General features: G+C 50.7%; 1 protein-coding gene across 10 annotated transcripts in view; it reads left to right on the top strand.

Moving 5' to 3' along the window:
* Positions 1–23843, top strand: part of PPFIA1 (PPFI scaffold protein A1) — a 922132-nt gene that overhangs the window by 654537 nt on the left and 243752 nt on the right. For 3 of the 10 annotated variants that reach the window (XM_086959563.1, XM_086959562.1, XM_086959560.1), the window contains one exon: positions 13592–13654. The exons of 6 other annotated variants lie outside the window; for them this stretch is intronic. In XM_086959563.1, the coding sequence (XP_086815689.1) occupies positions 13592–13654 (63 nt within the window). Of the gene's footprint in view, positions 1–13591; positions 13655–14243; positions 14271–23843 lie in introns of all 10 variants that reach the window. One more of the 10 variants, XM_086959561.1, reaches the window with a different exon arrangement.

The following is a 23843-nucleotide window of genomic DNA, read 5'->3' as shown; positions in this document are numbered from 1 at the left end:
AGAAGAGAACGCGCAATGTCATCAGTTCTGCGCGTTGGAGTTTCCAAGACGGCACTCGCACGGCGATGCCTTTCGGCGCGAGTGGAGTTGCGGTCTGTTATACGCCTTTCCGCCTATACCACTTCTGCCCAGAGTGCTGAAGAAGATCAGGCGTGACCGGGCCCAAGTTATCCTTGTGGCTCCGGACTGGGCTAGAAGGTACTGGTATCCCGAGCTACTCAGCATGTCAGTCGGTCCCCCGATCCGCCTGCCCCTTCAGGAGGACCTTCTGTCGCAGCAGCAGGGGACGGTCCTCCACCCGAACCTGTCCAGTCTCCACCTCCATGCTTGGAGATTGAGCGGCGGCAGTTGAGGCCATTTGACTTGCCTCCTGAATTCTGTGATGTAATTCTGGCAGCCAGGCGTCCCTCCACAAAGTCGGTATACGCCTGTCGGTGGAACAGATTTGTGGCATGGTGCACAGCAAAGGCTGTGGATCCTCTTTCTGCCCCTCTTTCAGAGGTTCTTCTGTTTCTTCTTTCTCTTGCCCAGCAGGGCTCTGCTCTGGGCACTATCAAGGGCTACCTTTCTGCCCTTTCAGCCTTTCTAAGGTTTCCTGATCAGCCTTCTTTGTTCAAGTCCCCGATTGTAACGAGATTCTTGAAGGGCATCACACACATGTATCCACCTGTTCCGTTTGTGATACCTCAGTGGGACTTGAACCTGGTTCTTACCTTTCTGATGTGTGCTCCCTTTGAGCCCCTTCATTCTTGTCCTCTTCGTCTCCTGACTTTGAAGACGGCTTTCCTGGTTGCCATCACCTCTGCCAGGAGAGTGAGTGAGCTCCAGGCTCTTCCTGTCCAACCTCCTTTCCATTCATCCTGACAAGGTGGTTCTAAGGACTAGACCTTCTTTCCTGCCCAAAGTAATTTCTGCTTTTCACATCGGGCAGTCCATCACCCTCCCCTCCTTCTTCCCGCCTCCGCATCCTTCAAAGGATGAAGAGCGGCTCCATCGTCTGGACCCCAAACGTGCGCTTTCATTTTATATGGATCGCACACGCCAGTTCCGGGTGGATGACCAACTGTTTGTTGGCTACGTGGGGGCGAAGAAGGGACGGGCGGTGTGTAAAGGAACCATCTCTCGGTGGGTCGTTCTGTGCATCAAAGCGTGCTACTCTTTGGCTCGGAAGGAGCCTCCTGTTGGGCTGAGGGCCCATTCCACTCGGGCCACGGCGGCTACTACTGCCCTAGGCCGGGGAGTCCCTTTGCAGGACATTTGCCAGGCGGCTACGTGGGCCTCGCTGCACACCTTTGCGAGGCACTACTGCCTGGACAGTCAAGTCCGGAGGGATGGCTTCTTTGGCCGTTCTGTCCTCCAGGACTTTCTGGTGTAGGAATGTATTGGTTCGCAGACCCACCACCGGGGTTGGTATTGCTGGGGTATCTATTCTAAGGTAAGGAATCTAACACTAACGTGTTTCTTTCAGATGAACAAGTTACTTACCTTCGGTAACGATATATCTGTAAGAAACATTAGTTAGTGTTAGATTCCTTACCGAACCCACCCATCCTCCCCGTTCTGCGAACTGATACCTAGGGTTAAGGACATCCCTTTCAGGGCCCTAGTTTCAAATGGCACCAGTGTTGGTTCTCTCATGGCTCTGCGTTTTCTGGCGCGGAAAAGCTGTGTACAAAGAACTGACGTCAGCGCGCGGAGGCGGCGTCTATATACTCCAGCGACGTCATCACGGCGCACGACGCCGACGACGGACGCGGAGCCGCAGGGGACGCCTGCAGACGACGCCTACCGACGCGCAGGGGTACTGCTACGCAAAAGTTTCCGGATCCAGACTGACGCCTGGGGATATTCTAAGGTAAGGAATCTAACACTAACTAATGTTTCTTACAGATATATCGTTACCGAAGTTAAGTAACTTGTTCTACTGGGCTACTAAGTGAGATAGTCTGCGGTAAACCCAAGGCCCCTGTCCTGATCTTAGTAGTATTAACATGATCCAGGGTTGTGCTAGAGCCTTTGGGAAAGGTTGAACAATCCATACAGGTTACTGGGGGGGTTAGGGGAGCAGTCACCTGAGGGGGAATGAGTTCCGTAGAGTGCATTAAGGCGTCAATCCCCCCAAGTCAATCAACCTCATCCAAACAACCGAACATATTAGAAGTGGGAGCCCCTTGCCACCAGTTGTTTTGACTTTGCCAGCCATCCCTTCGTCCTTTCCGTCTAGTATTTTGGACTGTTGACCGGGTCCCCTCCATCTCAAACTGCTGCCGAGGTGGGTAGAAAAAAGTGAGGGGTCTGACGACAATAGAGGGGTCGTCATCACGTGAGGCCCATGAACAGAGATGCTGAGCTGTGTGGGGATCTGCAAAAGATACTACTATACAATCACCAGCAATGGACTTACGTGTAGGGCCTACCCAAGGTACTCTACGTACCATTAGTACCCGACTTCTTTGATGGTTAGGGAGCTGTCTATTTACATTGAGCCAGTAAATGACCTTATTTTTTAAAGACTAATGGTTCTCTTGGGTTTGTGGACCCAGGGCAGGCACGCCAGCTAACACTATGTTATAAGGCCCAGCTTCTGGTGGCAAATCAATAAAACCTCCACGAAAATTCGGACAACTGGATTGCTGAGGAAGTGTATTCGTGGTTGCTGGCTGATTAGGCTGGTGTGGAACAGCTTGTAGCCTTGGTTTGGAAGGTGCTATACTTTGGGGGGGACGGGTGCTTGGGGATGTAGATCTTGGAATAGTAGCAGTGGGGTTACAGACTTTTGTACGGGGTTTGGGTATAGGTTTGGGTTTTGGGGGGGGCAAGGCCGGAGGTTCTGGCACCTGAGCCTGAGGGGTACAATCCTCACCCTGGGAAAACTTAGCTTCCATTTGTTTTAGACTAAGGCTAGCCAAGGTGACTATAGTCTTATCCATTTCTAGTAAGTTGTTTTCTATACGGGAAAGTCTAAGTTCCAGGGGAGTAAGTAGCTGTTTTAATGTGTCCCAAACGATTTTGAGAAATTCTTCATCACCCCCCCCCTATCCTTCCCTGTCTCACTCAGCCTACCCTCAGTTGGCCTTTCATCGATCTTATCTGGAGAGGCCCCCATTGTAGGGTCTAACACAACACTGCATGAGCCAGGGTCGTTTTCCTTTCCCAGGGTGCAATTGTTAGTTTTAAAGGCTTCTTCATCGGCCCCATGTGTAACCAGCGGTCGTCTACTATTAAAGAACTGGGACCTCGCAATTTTAGCCTTTTTGCGTGCATAGGTGGATCTAGCAAGACATTTCCTTTTGTGGGTGGCAGCTTCCTTAGCACTTACAGCTGATTTAGACAGATCAGGTTTAGTGGGGAAGCCTATTCCTGCCTCAAGTACGTATGGCGCAGACACCTCGGTGGGCTTTAGAGGTGGTGGTGATGGAAGAAGGGGCTTGGGTAGAGATGTGGTTGGAACATGATGGATGTCTGCCGACGTTAACAATGGGCGAGGGCCTGATGTACGCTGTGGAGTTAAAACTGAGGCAATATTCCCTAAGGATGATTTTTTGGAGGAAGCTAGGTTCAGGGAAAGCCTTCGTGCAGCTTCTAATTCCAGGGATACCCTGTGTTGCATTTTGCTGATTTCCGCATCAATGGCCAAATTGGTCTTGGTGAGGAAATCATCTAGGGTTCCATTGGGCTTATTCGCTCCCTTAGCAGTTTTGCTGCGACTACCCCGTGAGCACATTGTGGGAATAAGGGTGAACAAAGTGGCAGGAATGGAATATATCAACAACACGCCAAGGGGGGTGGCCCAGCCCAGACCTCTCTGACCTCAAACAGCCCAGTCTTAGCCCGGTCTTCGCCCCTAGCTGCGTCCCGCGCTGCAGGAGGGCCGTTCCAATATGTAGGGAGGGAGTGTAATATGGGCGGTGGGCGGGCCAACAGGGAGAGCGGACCGGAAGCTGTCACACGGTCACGCAGGTACTCCTGGGTAATGGAGTCCCTGCAACGCTCGCAGCCCTGCTGCAGCCCTCGGCCCAAGTCCTGCTCTGTTCAACTCCTCGTAAAGTTCCAAAGTTCAGCCCCACTCTTGTGACGGCGATGCAGCACCCGCGGAGCGGGTGCGGCGAGGTCCGGTTGCAAGGCAGGTCAAGGTGAGCTCGCAAACAAGTCAGCGTCTCCGGGCAAATGCGCTTGCTAAAGGAGTGGTGTCCCAAAGATGCAGTGGAGGCAGGAGTTTAAAAAACCCTCCAGTGGGCGGTGGGCGGGCCAACAGGGAGAGCGGACCGGAAGCTGTCACACGGTCACGCAGGGACTCCTGGGTAATGGAGTCCCTGCAACGCTCGCAGCCCTGCTGCAGCCCTCGGCCCAAGTCCTGCTCTGTTCAACTCCTCGTAAAGTTCCAAAGTTCAGCCCCACTCTTGTGACGGCGATGCAGCACCCGCGGAGCGGGTGCGGCGAGGTCCGGTTGCAAGGCAGGTCAAGGTGAGCTCGCAAACAAGTCAGCGCCTCCGGGCAAATGCGCTTGCTAAAGGAGTGGTGTCCCAAAGATGCAGTGGAGGCAGGAGTTTAAAAAACCCTCCAGTGGGCGGTGGGCGGGCCAACAGGGAGAGCGGACCGGAAGCTGTCACACGGTCACGCAGGGACTCCTGGGTAATGGAGTCCCTGCAACGCTCGCAGCCCTGCTGCAGCCCTCGGTGCAGGTCCTGCTCTGTTCAACTCCTCGTAAAGTTCCAAAGTCCAGCCCCACTCTTGTGACGGCGATGCGGCACCCGCGGAGCGGGTGCAGCGAGGTACCGTTGCAAGGCAGGTCAAGGTGAGCTCGCAAACAAGTCAGCGCCTCCGGGCAAATGCTCTTGCTAAAGGAGTGGTGTCAAATGTGGTGTCAAATGTCAACACACTATCCTTACCCCACACATCTCGCACCTGTGTAATTCCAAACAAACCACAGCGGTCAAACCCTTTCGTTTTCCACAGATTACCCAACATCTCCGAGCTCCACAAAGGGGTAGCCAGTGTTATTCGCCCCGCCCATTTAAGGGCCCTGTTAGTCTCATGCCATACCCTCGTCACCGTCGATGGAGGACCCACCAAAGGGAAGCGACCACTCTTCGCGTACAACACTCTAGTATACTCTCCCCCGGGCACTTAGCCTCGGTCCATCGCAAAGCCCGGGTCTACCGGCGAGCCATAAATTGCATGATTAATAGGAGCCAACTGGGACGCCCAATAGTATTTCCTGATATTAGGCAGACCAATACCCCATCATACCAGGGCAAAATCAATTTTGACAGTGCATTACGCGGCCTCCCCTCCCACAGAAGGCCGCGCTGCAAAGATTCTATCTCGTTAAAATATGACGGAGGCACCGGGTCGAAGGAATTCTGCAGAGCATACAAAAAGCGCGGGAGGACCAACATCTTAAAGAGGACCATGCGGCCCAACAAGGAGACCGGTAATGCTTTCCATCTTGCGACATCACTACGCAGTCTGGCCAATGGGGGTAATAAATTCAACCTAAAGCGTACCTTGGGGTCCTTCGATATCTGCATCCCCAAATAACGAAAACTGACCAATCCCAGCTTCACCAGGCAATTCACTGGCACTCTGAGAGGTTCACCACCTAACACAAAGAGGACCGACTTCGCCCAATTAATAGCGAAACCCGAGTACCTCCCGAAAATAGCAAGGATATCCATAAAAACCAACAGGGAACTGTGAGAGGAGTTCAAATACAACAGGATATCGTCAGCGTACGGCGAAATCTTATCCTCCCATTCCGATGTCCAACGCAGTCCTCTAATCGAACGATCCCAATGTACCCAGGCCGCGGGCGGCTCCAGAGCAAGGGCGAACAAGAGTGGTGAGAGGGGAACCCTGACGAGTACCCCTCCCTAGTGAGAAGTCGCGGGACCTATGATTGTTTACGACCACACGAGACAGGGGAGCTGAGTAGAGAAGGCAAACCCAACCAATAAATTCGGGCCGAACCCCAACTTCCCCAGGACCGCAAAAAGGTACGGCCACTCCACTCGATCAAAAGCCATAGTGGCATCCAGGAACAAAGTGGTTCTTAGATCCAATCCAAAATTTCTTCCAAAGGTCAACTCTTCCTTTCACCTAAACCAATCCGTAGAGTTACCTGTGTTTTTCCAAAACCCAGACTCTGTGGCAGAAAGAGCATTACACACATTAGATGTTAAAAGAGCTCTTTTATACTACATAGATAGAACAAAATCCTTTAGGAAGACAAAACAACTGTTTGTAGCTTTTTCTCCTTCTCATAAAGGCAGCCCCATCTCCAAAGGTGGGATTGCAAGGTGGATTGTAAAATGTATACATCTGAAAGAAACAGGTTAGTATTAGATTCCTTACCTTAGAATATCCCCAGGCGTCGGTCTGGATCCGGAAACTTTTGCGTAGCAGTACCCCTGCGCGTCGGTAGGCGTCGTCTGCAGGCGGCTCCGCGTCCGTCGTTGGCGTTGTGCGCCGCGATGACATCGCTGGAGTATATAGACGCCGCCTCCGCGTGCTGACGTCAGTTCTTCTATTTTCCGCGCCAGTTAGCGCAGATCCGAAGAGCAGTACTCCGGTCTTTGACCAAAGTTTTTTGATCTTTGTTATCTTCTTACGGTGCCGGTAGGATGCCCGGTTTTAAGAACTGTGATGACTGCGACCGCACGATGTCGGTCACGGACCATCACCGACTCTGCCTCCGGTGCCTGGGCCCCCCACCACGACGTGGACTCCTGTGTCGATTGCCGGGCCTTGACGAGTAAAGCTAGGCGGGAGCGGTCCCGCAAGCTACTCGAGCTGCGGGTGTCGGCCCCGCGTCGGGAGTGGTCCCGGTCTGGCCGGAGGTCGAGGGAGCGGTCGCGGAGCCGCCACGAACGCTCCGGAAGTCGTCACCATTCATCTGGCTCCTCAGGTAGGAAACACAAGAAGTCGGGGCGTCGTCATCGTACCCCCGACGCTCATGCGATGCGGCCGGGGTTTCGGGTGGCCCCACCCCCGTGGCTCCGCATGAGCCGCCGGCGCGGCCTGCTCCATACCCTGCGGTCCCTGGGCAAGACGCGACACCCGAGGAGATAGAAGAGTTCCTCATGGCCATGAGGAAACTGGCTCCTCCGACGGGGCCTTCAGCGCCTTCGGGTCGGGTGCTCCTGCCTCGACGCCGTCGGGTGCTCCGGCCCCGGCGCCGCCTACGGCTCCGGTCCCGGCGCCGCAGGAGCCTTCAGGATCGACGCCGGCTGGCCAACCGACCTCTCCGGCTCCGCTTCCATCGGGGCTGCCCCCGACGCCGACCCCGTACGACGCCGGTTCTCCGCCGCCGGGCGGCGCCGCCCCCATACCCTCTCCAATTCCGGTCCCGGAGCCGAACAGGCGTCGCCCGACGCCGAGTCCGACGCCGATGGGGTCTATGAACCCCGAGAAGCCGGTCTACCTTGTTGATCCCGAATATGATGAGGAGGTAAATTACGGAGAGGAGTGGGAGGGGTATGAGGACCCTCTGACACGTGAGTGTCAGTACAATGTGGACTGGACAGGTGACTTGGGTGACGCCAGTGGTCTAGATGACTCCCCTAACCCTGGCTTTGTCTCGCCTCCTACCGTGGCTACGGAGGAGGGGGCTGCTTATTCAGTGGTGTTGATGAGGGCTGCCAAGGCCTTAAACCTTGAGCTCCCCGTCGTGGCCGTGAGGACTAACATCCTCACTGAGGTCCTCAAACCGCAGTCATGCCCACAGGAGCCACTGCTGCCGTTCAACGAGGCCTTAAGTGACGTTCTTTTGGGCACGTGGTCCAGGCCCGCTTCAGGTTCGCCTGTTGATAGGAACGTGGCCAGACGCCACCGTCCGTGTTTGGATGACCCCAAGTTCCTGTCCACCCATCCCACCCCTGAGAGTCTGGTGATCCAGGCCTCAACTTCCCAGACCGCATTCCCGTCGGCCCCGCCCGACCGGGAATCTAAGAGGTACGACCAGTATGGGAAAAAGGTCTTCTCGTCCCTGAGTCTGGGACTGCGGTCTTGCAACACCGCATGCCTCTTAGGCCGCTACACCCACTCTCTGTGGGATACGGTCGCGGACCTGCTGCCTGAATGCCCGCCGGAGGTACGAGCTACGCTCGGCAAGGCTTTGATTGAAGGCCGAGACGCAGCAAAATACTCCATCAGGTGTGGTCTTGATACGACCGACTCGCTGGGCAGAGCGATGTCCACGACGGTGGCGATTCGTCGCCACGCCTGGCTGAGATCCGCCAACTTCTCGTCAGATGTCCAGAATGCTTTGATGGACATGCCGTTTGATGGCAGTCGCCTGTTTGGCGACAAAGCGGACCACGCGCTGGAGCGCTTCAAGGACTCCAGGGTCACGGGCAAGTTCTTGGGTCTCTCGACCCAGCGCCAGCAAACAGGTTTGTTTCGCTCCTTTCGTGGCCAAGGAAGGGGCGGTCCCACACGTGCTGCCAGCCACGCGCCGCAACAAACTTATCAACGCGGTGGCGGCCGTGGAAACCGCCGTGGTGGCGGTCGGGGACAACGGCGGGGTCAGGCCACACCTCCCCCCGCAGCATCCGCCACTAAATCCTCCTAGTCCGTGCTTTCCGTCCCATGTGACGCCGGTGGGGTGCAGGGTTCGCCATCACCACTCCCACTGGCGCACAATAACATCGGACAGGTGGGTGCTGCAGATCGTCCGAAGGGGCTACTCCCTCCCCTTCGAGACCACTCCTCCAGCCATGCCACCGCAGAACCACCATGTGTCGGGGGACCACTTGGCACTTCTGAAGGAGGAAGTTACGGCCCTCTTGGCCAAGGGGGCCATCGAGCGCGTCCTGGGCCAGAAGTAGGACGTGGTTGCTATTCCCACTACTTTCTGGTACCCTAGAAGGACAAAGGGGGCCTACGTCCTATCTTGGATCTAAGGAACGTCAACGGCTTCCTCCGGAAGGAGAAGTTCAAGATGTTGACATTGGCTCAGGTCTTGGCTGCTCTAGACCCGCAAGACTGGATGGTAGCGTTGGACTTGCAGGATGCATATTTTCACATCCCCGTCCTGCCGGCCCACCGGCGTTACCTGCGGTTCACAGTAGGCCAGGAGCATTTTCAGTTTATCGTGCTCCCCTTCGGCCTTACAAGCGCCCCACGGGTGTTCACAAAGGTGATGGCGGTGGTCGCAGCCCATCTGCGCAGGTTAGGGGTTACAGTCATCCCCTACCTAGACGACTGGTTGTTGAAGGCGGGCTCGCCCCAGACAGTCGTCCACCACCTTCAGATGACGGCAGACCTCCTGCACGAGCTGGGGTTTTCCATCAATGTGCCGAAATCACACCTGTGTCCCTCTCAAAAGCTCCTTTTCATCGGGGCGGTTCTCGACTCGGCGCAGTTTCGGGTTTATCCTCCGGAACGGCGAGTCCAGGATATTCAGGCTTTGATTCCCATCTTCCAGCCGTTATCCCGGGTTTCGGCCAGGTTGACGCTGTGGCTGCTGGGGCTGATGGCTTCCTGCATCCTTCTGGTGCATCACGCCCGGTGGCGGATGCGGGCTCTGCAGTGGGACCTGAAGTTTCAGTGGGCCCAGCATCAGGGCAACTTGTCCGACCATGTCTTGATCTCGGAGGGCACTGCGAGACAACTGCAGTGGTGGCTTACGGACCGCGATTGGGTCAGGGGCAGATCCCTCTCCCTTCCCCAACCGGAGCACGTTGTTGTGACGGACGCGTCCCTCCAGGGCTGGGGAGGCCACTTGGGAGAGGCAGAGATCAGAGGCATCTGGTCTCCGGCGGAGTCCCGGCTCCATATAAACCTGTTGGAGCTGCGGGCGATTCGTCTAGCACTGAAGGCATTCCTCCCCTTTGTCAGCGGGAGTGTAGTGCAGGTGTTCACAGACAACACCACCGCCATGTGGTACTGCAACAAACAAGGCGGGGTGGGGTCGTGGACCCTTTGCCAAGAGGCTCTGCGCCTCTGGCAATGGCTGGAATGTCAGGGCGTGACTCTGATGGTTCAACACCTGGCAGGTTCTCTGAACGCCAGGGCGGACAAACTCAGCCGTCGGTGCTCGATGGATAACGAATGGCGTCTGAACTCGGACGTGGTGCAAGGCCTCTTTCTGCGATGGGGAGAGCCTTGGTTAGATCTATTCGCCACAGAAGAGAACGCACAATGTCATCAGTTCTGCGCGTTGGAGTTTCCAAGAGGGCACTCGCACGGCGACGCCTTTCGGCGCGAGTGGAGTTGCGGTCTGTTATACGCCTTTCCGCCTATACCACTTCTGCCCAGAGTGCTGAAGAAGATCAGGCGCGACCGGGCCCAAGTCATCCTTGTGGCTCCGGACTGGGCTCGAAGGTACTGGTATCCCGAGCTACTCAGCATGTCAGTCGGTCCCCCGATCCGCCTGCCCCTTCAGGAGGACCTTCTGTCGCAGCAGCAGGGGACAGTCCTCCACCCGAACCTGTCCAGCCTCCACCTCCATGCGTGGAGATTGAGCGGCGACAGTTGAGGCCATTTGACTTGCCTCCTGAAGTCTGTGATGTGATTCTGGCAGCCAGGCGTCCCTCCACGAAATCGGTATACGCCTGTCGGTGGAACAAATTTGTGGCATGGTGCACAGCAAAGGCTGTGGATCCTCTCTCTGCCCCTCTTTCCGAGGTTCTTCTCTTCCTTCTTTCTCTTGCCCAGCAGGGCTCTGCTCTGGGTACTATCAAGGGCTACCTTTCTGCCCTTTCGGCCTTTCTGAGGCTGCCTGATCAACCTTCTTTGTTCAAGTCCCCCATTGTAACAAGATTCTTGAAGGGCATCACACACATGTATCCACCAGTTCCGTTTGTGATGCCTCAGTGGGACTTGAACGTGGTTCTGACCTTCTTGATGTGTGCTCCCTTTGAGCCCCTTCATTCCTGTCCTCTCCGTCTCCTGACTTTAAAGACGGCTTTCCTGGTTGCCATCACCTCTGCCAGGAGAGTGAGTGAGCTCCAGGCTCTTTCTGTCAAACCTCCTTTCTTGTCCATTCATCCCGACAAAGTGGTTCTACGGACTAGACCTTCTTTTCTGCCCAAAGTAGTCTCTGCTTTTCACATCGGGCAGTCCATCACCTTACCCTCCTTCTTCCCGCCTCCGCATCCTTCAAAGGATGAAGCGCGGCTCCATCGTCTGGACCCAAAACGTGCACTTTCATTCTATATGGATCGCACACGCCAGTTCCGGGTGGATGACGAACTGTTTGTTGGCTACGTGGGTGCGAAGAAAGGACGGGTGGTACATAAACGGACCATCTCTCGGTGGGTCGTTCTGTGCATCAAAGCGTGCTACTCTTTGGCTCGGAAGGAGCCTTCTGTTGGGCTGAGGGCCTATTCCACTCGGGCCACGGCGGCTACTACTGCCCTGGGCCGGGGAGTCCCCTTGCAGGACATTTGCCAGGCGGCTACGTGGGCCTTGCTGCACACTTTTGCGAGGCACTACTGCCTGGACAGTCAAGTCCGGAGGGATGGCTTCTTTGGCCGTTCTGTCCTCCAGGACTTTCTGGTGTAATATTATATTGGTTCGCAGACCCACCACCGGGGTTGGTATTGCTGGGGTATCTATTCTAAGGTCAGGAATCTAATACTAACCTGTTTCTTTCAGATGAACAAGTTACTTACCTTCGGTAACGATGTATCTGTAAGAAACAGTAGTTAGTATTAGATTCCTTACCGCCCCACCCATCCTCCCCGTTCTGCGAACTGATACCTAGGGTTAGGGACATCCCTTTCAGGGCCCTAGTTTCAAAATGGCACCAGTGTTGGTTCTCACATGGCTCTGCGTGTTCTGGCGCGGAAAAGCTGTGTGCAAAGAACTGACGTCCGCGCGCGGAGGCGGCGTCTATATACTCCAGCGACGTCATCACGGCGCACGACGCCAACGACGGACGCGGAGCAGCAGGGGACGCCTGCAGACGACGCCTACCGACGCGCAGGGGTACTGCTACGCAAAAGTTTCCGGATCCAGACTGGCGCCTGGGAATATTCTAAGGTAAGGAATCTAATACGGACTACTGTTTCTTACAGATACATCGTTACCGAAGGTAAGTAACTTGTTCAAATATACTATGCTAAAGCTAAACGTACACTAACAGTTCCTCCTAGAGCACATTCTACTCACAAACTAGGAGCCTCTATGGCTTTCTTAGGAAACATACCATAAATTCAGTGCAATTTTTAAAATGCCGGTAATGCGATAAAGCACTCGATTTTGATAAGCAATAAGGTGCAATTTAAAAATCTTTACTACAGATTACTAAAGTGTGACTGGTGTGACTGGTACGACTGATACTAACAGTGCGTGCTCACAGCTACCTCCGTTAAATGGTCAGGGATCTTTAACAGGCTCCCCCCACCTCAGCGCTGATTGGTTTCCCCAAAATTCAATCTAAGATACGATAGCGAGTATTCAGTGCAATTTCTCAAATGCCAGTAATGCGATAAAGCACACAATTTTTAAAACCGATTAGGTGCAATTCTTAGATCTTTACAACAGATTTCTCGAGTGCAGCGTATGTGGCAGTTTCTGCCTCCTATGAATCTTGAACACTTGATTCTGGAGAAATAGTAACTTACCTGTAAAAGTAATTTGTTCGTATGGATATATTCAACAAATATGGGTGCTTCTGCGCCGGGATTCTCCGATTTATGAAATAAGAGGTAGTTCTAGCCTATTCCTCTTTCCTAAAAGAAAACTAAAATGGCAATGCAGGAAAACGTCTGGAACTGTAAATTGCCTTTCTAGTACAGTAGCGACCATACGTTAGTGCCCTAGATTGTAGTAGTCTCAATTAAGGTTTTCTGGTAAAGTATAACATCAACATCCCTTTAGTATGGAAGAACAAATTCACAGGTATGCATATCTTCATGCAGCTCTGCAAAAGATTCCCACCCTGGAAAACAACTAATGGTATTTACAGTTTTGATTAAAGAAAATATTACAATGTTTTTATTACTAGGTATGTAATAATAGATCAATCAGTGATTAAGTTGTGATTACAGGTGTCTTTCCCTCCCTTGATTTTATACAATAATCCTAGAGAAACGAATTGATCTTTGTGGAAGTCTTTGCGGAAGTCTTTGCTATCTTACACTGTTAAGAGGGATTCTTGATAACATGAAACTAATAAGTATTGAAGGGCAGAAACGCCATCCAATTGATATGAATGCAACAAATTAGATTCTTTAGCTACTGATTCCAATTAACTAAGATGTACCCAATCGTTTTTATTAAATCAGTTCATGCATCTTATTTCTTTTAAAAAGAGTTTATGGCAATAGAAAAAGTTATTTATAGTGGGTGTTAAAGCAAGTTATGTGACATTTTAATCAATTGAAAATGCATTGTTGGAATTGTTGCCTCGTATTAATATTAGACGATTTCGTTCCTTTTGCCGTGACGTGACCTATTTCATTGGCCTACTGCTTTCCCTTTCTATGTTTTAATAAAATTATATTCAAAGCCTTAGACAACCATTGCTTTTTCCCATGCCTGCTCCTCACGTGTACCTTTTGCTTATGTATTCTGCAACCTCTCCTCTCTGTTACTGCTACCCTTTCACTGGATTTGATTGATTGACTTTTGGGCATGTTAGTCCACTGGAAATGTCTGGTTAACACATGAAGAAATGGAAAATCTCACAGCATCACCACAAACGGTTAGTCCCAGCAATGCAGCGTGTGTTCCTTGAGTTCTTTTTCTGCTGTTTTGAGTGCTTAGTGTTTGCAATAATCTTTAGAACATCCTATTTTGGGGTTTCAGTTACTCATTGTTATTTTTCTTGGCCTATGTGCAATTCGTTTAAATTGTGGGGCTTAATGATTAACTAGAGGCCGTTATTGGCACAACTTTGTAAATCTAAATGTAAAACTATACATTCCGATTTAAATATTTGTCATTTTTCTCCATCTTGGAGAAAGGCTGAAGATTTATATAATTCTTGGTCACCTTCTATCACATCCATTTGGCACTACATAAATTTGTCAGCATAAAAAATAAACCTAGTACAGATAGATTATCTATGCAAGCAGCCTCATACTTTTCACCACATAGGTTCATAATTGATTTCTGTTTGTACTGTGCAAACAGCTTGTTGTATCCACTTTGCATGTATCTTGTACTATGCTTGCATTGATTGGCTTGGCTACTAAATTAAATCTGCACTTATGTTTGAGATTGGCTGTGTACTAACATTGGCACCACTAACAGTTGTATATTCTTTTGCATTCTAATCCGCTTAACATCAGGAAGATGAGGAGGGAAGCTGGGCACAGGTTTGACATTTTATTTAATATGTTAAATATAAAGATGCATTCTGTGATCCTGTGCCATAAGTGATATTTCAAAATATTTACCTTCACTTTTTACTTAGGTTTTGTGTGATGAAATCCTGAGCTCTGTTTTCACCGTTATCATTAAATAGGTATCCCTTCCCTCTCAATCACCTCACTCACATTATTCTTCATGGCTGTCACTGATAGAACGTGATGATAGCCAGTCATATGGGTTAAATGGCTCACTTTTGGTAAACTATGTTCTTTTGTTAAATTCTGTAAGGGATTTTGCCTTCGGTCTTTTTTTTCATTTGGTCTTTGCACATTTCAGAATGGTACTACAGTAGTGGTCTATTCTATGTAACTGTTAAAAAGAATAGTCAAATAAGACAAAGATCAAGTACTGTGCTTCCTCTATAGTCGTGACCCTCAATTCCCTCTCCTATCAGTCAAAGTATTCATTGCAAAGAACTGGTCCCTTCTGTCTAAGAAGCTTGTCTCTCAATATGGTTCTCAAGCTACCTTTGTACTCCTTGAGTGTGAGCATGGATACAAACTCTCAGGAATAGACAGGTGCTAGACCCATACTGAGAACACCATTTTTCTGGTGAGACTGCTGATCCCTACTAATTCATATTGCAGCTAGTGCAACTTGGAGGACTATCCAGAGGTCAACTTTTCTTTTGTGAGATAGATTATTAGAATCCACCCATGGTGAGCAAGATGTTACACAAACTAAGCTCTTTCATGTTTGACAACAAATGCTTATCAGCTGAGATGATTGATATGTTTTCCTTTTCTTCCTTAAACCTTCTGGGTTTTTCTCTTGTGCCATTAAACATAGTAAACTCTCTACTTCATTGACTGCTGCACGAGGTAAGACCGAGAAAAACAAACTCAGTCAGAAAGACAATCTTCTAGACTCTCCTGTTTGGTTGCATCTAGGCAACCAACAGCTGTTGAGTGTTAAGCTGCTGTATATGTGAGGGATTATGAATTGTCAATGGACATCAGTCACCCTCCTAGGCAGGTTTCCTAAGATACTACGTAGCTGATAGAAACAAACAGATTTCTTTTTAAATGAGCCTGTGTTCATGTTGCATATAGATGCATTTTTCTGTGGATTACCATGGTGCAGGTAGGCCTGCCAATCATGCCCTTACATAATATAGACAAATATCACTTGTTATGAAACACAGCAAGCTGAAAAAGATACGTTAGAGATGGTTTTCTTACTTTAGAATATCCTCAGGCGTCAGACTGGATCTGGAAAGTTTTCGTCAACAGTACCCCTGCGCGTCGGAAGGTGGCGCTGTGCATCTCCATGTCCGTCAATGGCGTCGTAGGCAACGAGATGATGTTTCGGAGACTACTTAGATGCCACTCATGCGCGCTGACGTCAGTTCTTTCTTTTTCTGCGCCAGCAAGCGCAGATCCGGTTAGAGCACATACCCTAGTCACATTTTGACTATACTTTTGAGACTTTTTATCTCCTCCTAGTCTTTGACTCCTGGTGCCGCGTAGGGATGACTGGGTTTAAAGCCTGTGGGGCCTGTCGCCACATGATGTCGGTGGCCGACCCTTATAGCGTCTGTCTCTACTTTCTGGACGCGACCATGACTCCCGGTCATGTTCCGACTGTCTGGCCATGGCTCCGATGGCCTTACGGGAGCGGTCCTGTAAGCTACTGGAGGCCCGGCAGTTATCTCCGCTCCGTTCAAGGTCTTAGGATGATCAAGGGCCCGATCACAGTGCCATCATCGCTCCTCGGGGTCAAAGTTCTCACACTCTGAATCGGGTAAGAGACGTCATAAGAAGTTGAAGAAGCGTTTCCGCTCTCTGATATCCCCCGTCAGACTCCAGACGAGGGGGCCGGGGGTACAACCCCCGCGGCTGCTTTGGAGCCTGTGAGTTCCTGATCCGGGTCCATCAGCGACTTTTGCCCAGGTGCAAGATTTTCTTACAGCCATGGACCGCCGTATCATGCCTCAGGCTCCTGCTGGCGCGCCTTCAGACCCCGTTGTCCCATCTGAGGGCCCTCCCTTGCTGACGGCGGCGTTGGCGGCTCCAGCCCCGGCGCCGCCCACGTCTCCGATCCCGGCGCTGCAGTGGGTTCCGTTCGTTCCACCTTTGCCCGGTTTTCCAGACAATTTTGCCCCTGATTGGGACACGGAGCCGGACCAGCACCGTTCGACAATTTGTATTCCCCTGTCCCTCCACTCCCCCACCTCCGCAGCCTGTTCCACAGGCAGTAGAGGAAGGGGGCGACAGGGAGGGATCTGAGGACCCTCTTGCACAGCAGTGCTGGTCGGAACAGGAATGGACAGAAGAGCTAGATGATACCGGTGGCCTTTACCTCTACTCTGACCCTGGTTTTCTTTCTCCTCCTGCTGTGGCCACGGGCGCTACATACACTGTAGTGCTCCTTAGAGCAGTTGAGGCCCTTAACCTTGCCCTGCCTACTGTGACCCTCAAGACCAAACTCCTCACTGAAGTACTACAGCCGGCTGCAAGCTCTTTGGAGCCCCTGCTGCCGTTCAATGAAGCCCTGACGGATGTATGTTATGTTATGTTATGTTATAGTGATTTATATAGCGCGCGGCTGCCCCAGCCAAGGGGCGTCCCGGCGCTGCTTTTACATCTCTTGCTTTTACATCGCAACTTTTACAACGCATGCCTTTACAACGCATAGTGTTGAGGGGTGCTGGATAGTGAATAGTTTAATTTACTATTCCAACTCCAGTCCCCGTGGATAGTAGGGAAGGTGTTGGATAGTAAATTAAATCTATTCCCTATCCTAGAGTGCCCCCCCAGCGCAATGCGTTGTAATGGTTTGCGTTGTAAAAGTTGCGATGTAATAGCACTGCGTAGTAAAAGTTGCGTTGTAAAGGATGTTTCCTGGCCCGGACTGATGTCTTGATGGGCACCTGGTCTTGACCAGCCTTGAGGGTCCACGTGGAAAAGAATGTGGCCAGGCGCCATCGCCGGCCTCGGGTGACCCTGCTTTATTGTCCTCCCACCCCGGAGAGCATGGTCATCCAGGCCTCCACTTCCCATAGCGCATTCCCTACCGCTTCGCCAGATAAGGAATCCAAGAAGCTGCAACAATTCTGCAAGAAACTGTTAATCTGCCAGCTTAGGGCTGCAGTCGGTGAGCACGACACCTCGGACTTACTGGGCAGGGCAATTTCCACAACAGTGGTCCTCCGTCGCCACGCCTGGTTCGCGGTCCACTGGTTTTTCTGGGGACGTACAAAGTTCTCTCATGGACATGCCCCTTTGATGGTACTTGCCTGTTTAGTGATAAGGCAGATTTTGCGCTGCTGCGTTTTTAGGACTCACAGGCTATGGCCAAGTCCTTAGGTCTCTCCACCACGCGCCCGGCCACGTCTGCTTTTCGTGGCCACGTAAGGGGTGCCCCGACTAATTCGTTCAGCTAGAAGCCTGCGCAGAACCAACCTATGCGCGGCCGAGACGTGGTTCCCGCCGCAGCGGGACAGTAAGGCAGCGTGCAGGTCTGTCCACCTCCGCAACCGCCTCAAAGCCTTCCTAGTCAGAGCTTTGGGGCACACCATACACCAGTGGGTGGCAGGATTCCCCATCACCTTCCACACTGGTGTTCCTTTACCTCGGACAAGTGGGTGTGGCAAATCCCACTACTTTCTGGTCCCCAAGAATGAGAAATGGGGCCTACGTCCCATCTTGGACCTCAGGAACGTCAACCGCTTCCTCCGGAAGGAGAAGTTCAAGATGTTGACTCTAGCTCAGGTCTTGACTGCCTTTGACCCTGGAGATTGGATGGTAGCGTTGGACTTGCAGGACGCATATTTTCGTATCCCCGTCCTGCTTGCCCACTGGCGTTACCTGCTGTTTCCGGTAAGCCACGAGCACTTTGTTTGCCGTGCTCCCCTTCAGCCTGACCAGTGCCCCTCAGGTGTTCACAAAAGTGATGGCGGTGGTCGCAGCTCATTTATGCAGATAAGAGGTTCCAGTCTTCCCCGATCTCGACGACTGTTTGTTGAAGGCAGGCTCGCCCCAGGCCTTGGTATCCCACCTCCCTGCGGACCACATGCATTTGCTGGGGTTCGCCATCAATGTACCGAAGTCGCATCTGCGTGCTCTCAGAAGCTCCCCTTCATCTGAGATGTTCTGGATTCGACGCAGTTTCGGGTTTATCCTCCCGAACGGCGAGTGTGGGATATTCAGGCTATGATTCCGATCTTTCAGCCTCTAGCCCAGGTTTCAGTCAGGATGACCCTCCGGCTCCTGTGCCTGATTGCCTCCTGCAACCTGCTAGTGCAACATGCAAGATAGCATATGCTGGCTCTGCTGTGAGACCTGAAGTTCCATTGGGCACAGCATCAGGGCAACCTCTCCGATCACATCAAGATCTCAGATGGCACTGCACGGCAGTTGCAATGGTGGCTCACAAATCGCGATTGAGTCAATGGCAGATCCCTCTCCTTTCCGCAACCAGAGCACACAGTGGTCTCAGATGCATTCCTCCTGGGATGGGGCGGCTACATGGGAGAGGCTGAGATCAGAGGCCTCTGGTCTCCGGCGGAGTCCCGGCTCCATATCAACTTTTTGGAACTTCGGGTGATCCGACTTGCACTGATAGCATTTCTTCCCTCTGTCCGGGAAAGTGTAGTGCAGGTTTACACAGACTACACCACCACCATGTGGTATTGCAACAAACAGGGCACGGTGGGGTCGTGGACCCTATGTCAGGAGGCTTTCCGCTTCTGGACATGGCTGGAACATCAAGGCATTACCTTAATAGTTCAACACCTGCCAGGCTTTCTAAACGCCAGGGTGGACTAACTCAGCCGCCGGTGCTTGATTGCTCACGAATCGCGTCTGAACTCAGACGTGGCGCAAGATCTCTTTCTGCAGTGGGGCGAGCCTTGGGTAGATCTATTCGCCACCAAAGAGAACGCGCAATTTAATCAGTTCTTCGCGTTAGAATTTCCAAGGCAGCACTCGCTCGGCGATGCTTTTCATCATGAGTGGAGCTGTGGTCTGTTGTACGCCTTTCCGCCTATACCACTTCTGCCCAGAGTGCTGAAGAAGATTCGGCACGACCAGGACCAAGTCATACTTGTGGCTCTGCATTGGGCACAAAGATACTGGTATCCCCAGCTACTCAGCATGGCAATCAATCCCCGGATCAGACTGCCTCTTCGGGAGGAACTTCTGTCGCAGCCGAACCTGTCCACCTCCATGCGTGGAGATTGAGCGGCGACAGTTGACAGCTTTCGAACTTCCTCCCGAAGTCTGTGATGTCATTCTGACAGCCAGGCGTCCTGCCACTAAGACGATACACGCCTGCAGGTGGAACAAATTTGTGGCATGGTGCACAGCAAAGGCTGTGGATCCCCTTTCTGCCCCTCTTTCCGAGGTCCTTCTGTTCCATCTCTCTTTGGCCCAGCAGGGCTCTGCTATGGGCACTATCAAAGATTATCTCTCTGCCATTTCCGACTTTCTAAGGCTTCCAAATTACCCTTCTCTATTTAAGTCCCCGTTTGTTAAACGCTTCCTGAAGGGCATTACACACACGTTTCCTCCTGTGCCTTTCATAGTGCTTCATTGGGACTTAAATCTTGTATTGACCTATCTATGGTGCGCTCCCTTTCAGCCGCTTCATACCGGTCCCTTACGTCTTCTCACTCTAAAGACAGCTTTCCTGGTAGCTATCACCTCTGCCAGAAGAGTGAGTGAGCTCCAGGCTCTTTCTACTAAACCTCCTTTTCTCTCTTTTCATCCGGACAAAGTGGTTTTAAGGACTCGTCCTTCTTTCTTGCCAAAGGTTTTCACACCCTTCCACATCGGGCAGACCATCACTTTGCCCTCCTTCTTACCGCCTCCTACAAAAGAGGAAGACAGGCTCCACCGTCTGGACCCAAAACATGCGCTCTCGTTCTATCTGAAGCGCACAACAGTTCTGGGTAGATGACTAACTTTTTTTTGGCTACATGGGTGCCAAAAAGGTCTGGCTATGCACAAACGGGCCATCTCTCGGTGAGTCGTTCTGTGCATCAACACATGTTACTCGTTGGCTAAGAAGGAGCCTCCTGTGGAGCTGCGTGCCTATTTTACCCGGGCAATGGCAGCCAGTACTGCTTTGGGTCATGGTGTTCCCCTGCAGGACATCTGTCAGGCAGCTACGTGGGCCTCGCTGCACACGTTTACCAAGCATTGACAGTCAAGTCCGGACAGACTGCTACTTTGGCAGTTCTGTTCTCCGTGACTTTCTGGTGTGATATTGGTTCGCAGACCCACCACCAGGGTTGATAGTGCTGGGGTATCTATTCTAAGGTAAGGAATCTGTTACTAATGTGCCTCTTTCAGATGTACAAGTTACTACATGTGTAACAATATATCTGTAAGAGACATTAGTTAGTTAGATTCCTTACCGCCCTACCCATCCTCCCCGTTCTGCGAACTGATTTAGTCAGCCCGCATGGGTGGCGCCTAAGTAGTTTCCGTGACTTCATCTCGGTGCCTAAGACGCCAGCGACGGACGTGGAGCCTCACAACGCCACGTTCCGATGCGCATGGTTACTGCTGACGACAACTCAGCAGTACCCCAGTCTGACGCCTGGGGATATTCTAAGGAAAGGAATCTGACTGTGTGGAAATGTGAAAAGTTCTCAAAGATAATTTGGATTTCTACTGACCTCATCAAACAAATAGAGCTGACAACACCAGTACCTGTCATAAGGCAGTACTACTTTTTTCTGTTTCTCACCGCATTGAACTGATGCGATTTAATAAAACCTTCCAAGGGTTATATTCACCTTTCTAGTAATAATCAAGAGACAGTCGACATACCATCCTAGTTGAGGGGTCTCAAACCTGTTCTATATAAAGAACTGCTCATGTTGATTGAAAATAGTTATAATAGTTTCCACATCCTGCAAGATTACATTAGTAGACACTATATGCAAGATTACCATGATGGAAAAAAGGTAATTAGTAATAAGTCTCCCCAATGCTACATGATTTGTTATTTAAATATCAGCTGTAAATATATTTTGAAAATTCAGCCCTTGTTCTCCAATCATCAGCTTATGACAACTGAAAATATACATATTTGTCTTGATTACACCATTTTCAATGTAGCTATACAGCTATATTAATGCAACCAATCAGAAGCTTCTAATTTAGTAGGCTAGGCTACACACAGGAGAGCTACCTACAGGTAGCCGGCGAGTTACCAGTAGCTTACGAGTAATCATTGGAGAAGGCTGTCCTAGACATTCTTCAAACTTTTCAATTGCTTCTGATCAAAGGAGCCTTTCATTAAGATTACCTTGACCCATACCCTGCCTCATAATTCATGTGGGGACTGCTAGTGAGCCCCAGAGTTTCCCTTTTCTGAAAACCGATTACGGGTTACTTAAAGTTCATACTCTTTGGGCAAGAATGTTGAGAAAGTGCACAACCGGGAGAAGGCTGGCTTGATGAGAGTCTCTTTGGAAGCCTTGAGATGCGTGTGTCTCCAAAAAATCCCTGGATTGAACTTCAAATGTAATGCTTAGTCTGACCAGGCTTTCAGAACATATTTGGATAGTCCTCATGGCTTTTTCGTTGAGACCCTTCCTCCTTTTATTGAATTTCTGAATGTTCTGATAGGTAGTTCTACCTCAAGAGTCCTCTCCTTTGATTATCCCAAGCGCCATTTTAAATCACAGAAATGTCTCGAGTAACTCTCTGATGCCGGTAGGGGGCGCAGACTCCATATCTAAAGTAGAGCCACATAGCACCCATTCTCGAGTCCTGACATGAGCTTTGCTTTTTAGGTCTCACCTGACCCAGCGCTTGCGCTGATCTGGCGAGACTTTAAGTAAGGGCTTCAAAAATGCTACCGCCGGCTACAGCTTGCAGTGCATGTGCACGGGCGCGCGCTTGAGCTGAGGCGCCATATGGCGTGATTACTGCTGCGCGTGCACCACTCGCGCGCTTCCCCAGCGATCACTTTTGTTTTCACGGTTGCACGGCCATTACTTTTTAAGTCTGTGCGGCCAATGCTTGTTTTTAAGTACATTGTATCGATTTTGCCTGAGCCCTGCTCATAAATATACAGATAGCGCCACCTCATGGTAGACTGTCCTACATAGTTTCTATTTGTGGAAGCACTCTATGAGAGTGCATGTGTTTTTGAGCTGGCCTTCTGGTGAGCTACTCTCCCTCCACACTTATTATCACTCTTACAGGCGTGCTTCTGGCCCCAACCCGTGCTCATGCTGCTCTCTGGACATGTGCTTCTGTGTCCCACCGAGTTTGCTCACGTTGGCTCAGCCTTATCCACCCATGCCACTCATTTGTTTGCATGCTTCTTAGTTGGCCTTCTAGATCCCCTCTATGTTACTCTGTTATTCCTGCGCTTGCTTGCTGCCCTCCCCCACATTGCTGCCCCTCACCCTCTACCCAGATTCCATTAAATAGTAAAAAATAAAAGTGTTAGCGTGCATACATGCTAATGTTGTTGTTGTATGTTTTTTTAAACTTACCTTCATACTGTGCAGCATATGTTTTGATGCTGTACAGCGTGAAGACAAGACATTGGGCTATAAAGCAAGACTTGTTGCTTTGCCAATTCTTGTTTAGGTGAGTCACCTTTACCCAAACAAAATCAATAGAGCAAAATCTGGTTAAAGAGCGCATTTTAAACTATAAATTAGACTCATCAGACTTTAAAAAAAAGAAACAATTCTCTTGTTGGAGAGGGCATACATTTTCAAAGAAAAATTGAGGAAAATAATTTCTGAAAAATAAACAGTGAAAAGAATTTGTACTGAAAGTAAAATAATTATGACAGCCAACAAAAAAATGTTGCTAGCCACAAAAGCTTCCCTTGCCCATAGAAGAAGCAACATGAGAAATGAAATATCAGACCTTTTTTGAAGCTGTCACACATAGAAGACTTAAATGTACATTCAAGATGAAAATTGTGCTACAAAGTTGAACTTTGATATTAGCCGGTGTGTTGGGTGGGGAGAGGTGCAGCGGGGTATATGGGTCACGGTTGGGAAAAAAAGTTTAATAATAAAAAAAGAACAAGCATTGGCATAGCCAATAGGTCACGCTTTTTGGACCCTAAAAGTATTTTGTTATGCAGCAGAATATCCTTGGTGCAACAACACCAACTGTTGCATGGCTAAACACTTATAAGGTCCCAAATGCGAGATCTATTGGCGATGCCAATGCTTGTTCTATACCGTTTTACATGAATCTAGAGCTACTTTCCTCAACCCTGGGGTGAAGAGATTTTTTTCTTTGAATATGGTGCAGTGCTTGGGACATTTCCCAACCAAAGTAGCCAGGGTTTAAGCCCTGCTACAGTTGCAATGGATAAATGTCCATTATAAACTTGCACAGTCACTGTTTGTGTGATGTCTCGGTTTGAGACACTACTAGTCGTGTGACCTATGCCTCCACAGGACATCATACAGTGGAACGCCATGTTCTTCCTAGCATTTGGCAGAGATGACTGTAGGGGGTTGTAGAAAGTCGAGGAAAAATACAAGTACCAGAACAAAATTCAGATAATGTTCTCCTTCATCCCTG

Source organism: Lissotriton vulgaris, chromosome 2_2 (assembly GCF_964263255.1).
Source record: "Lissotriton vulgaris chromosome 2_2, aLisVul1.2, whole genome shotgun sequence".
Classification (NCBI taxonomy): Eukaryota; Metazoa; Chordata; class Amphibia; order Caudata; family Salamandridae; genus Lissotriton; species Lissotriton vulgaris.
The sequence above is the reverse complement of the archived record's forward strand: the minus strand, read 5'-3'. Positions and strand labels throughout refer to the sequence as shown.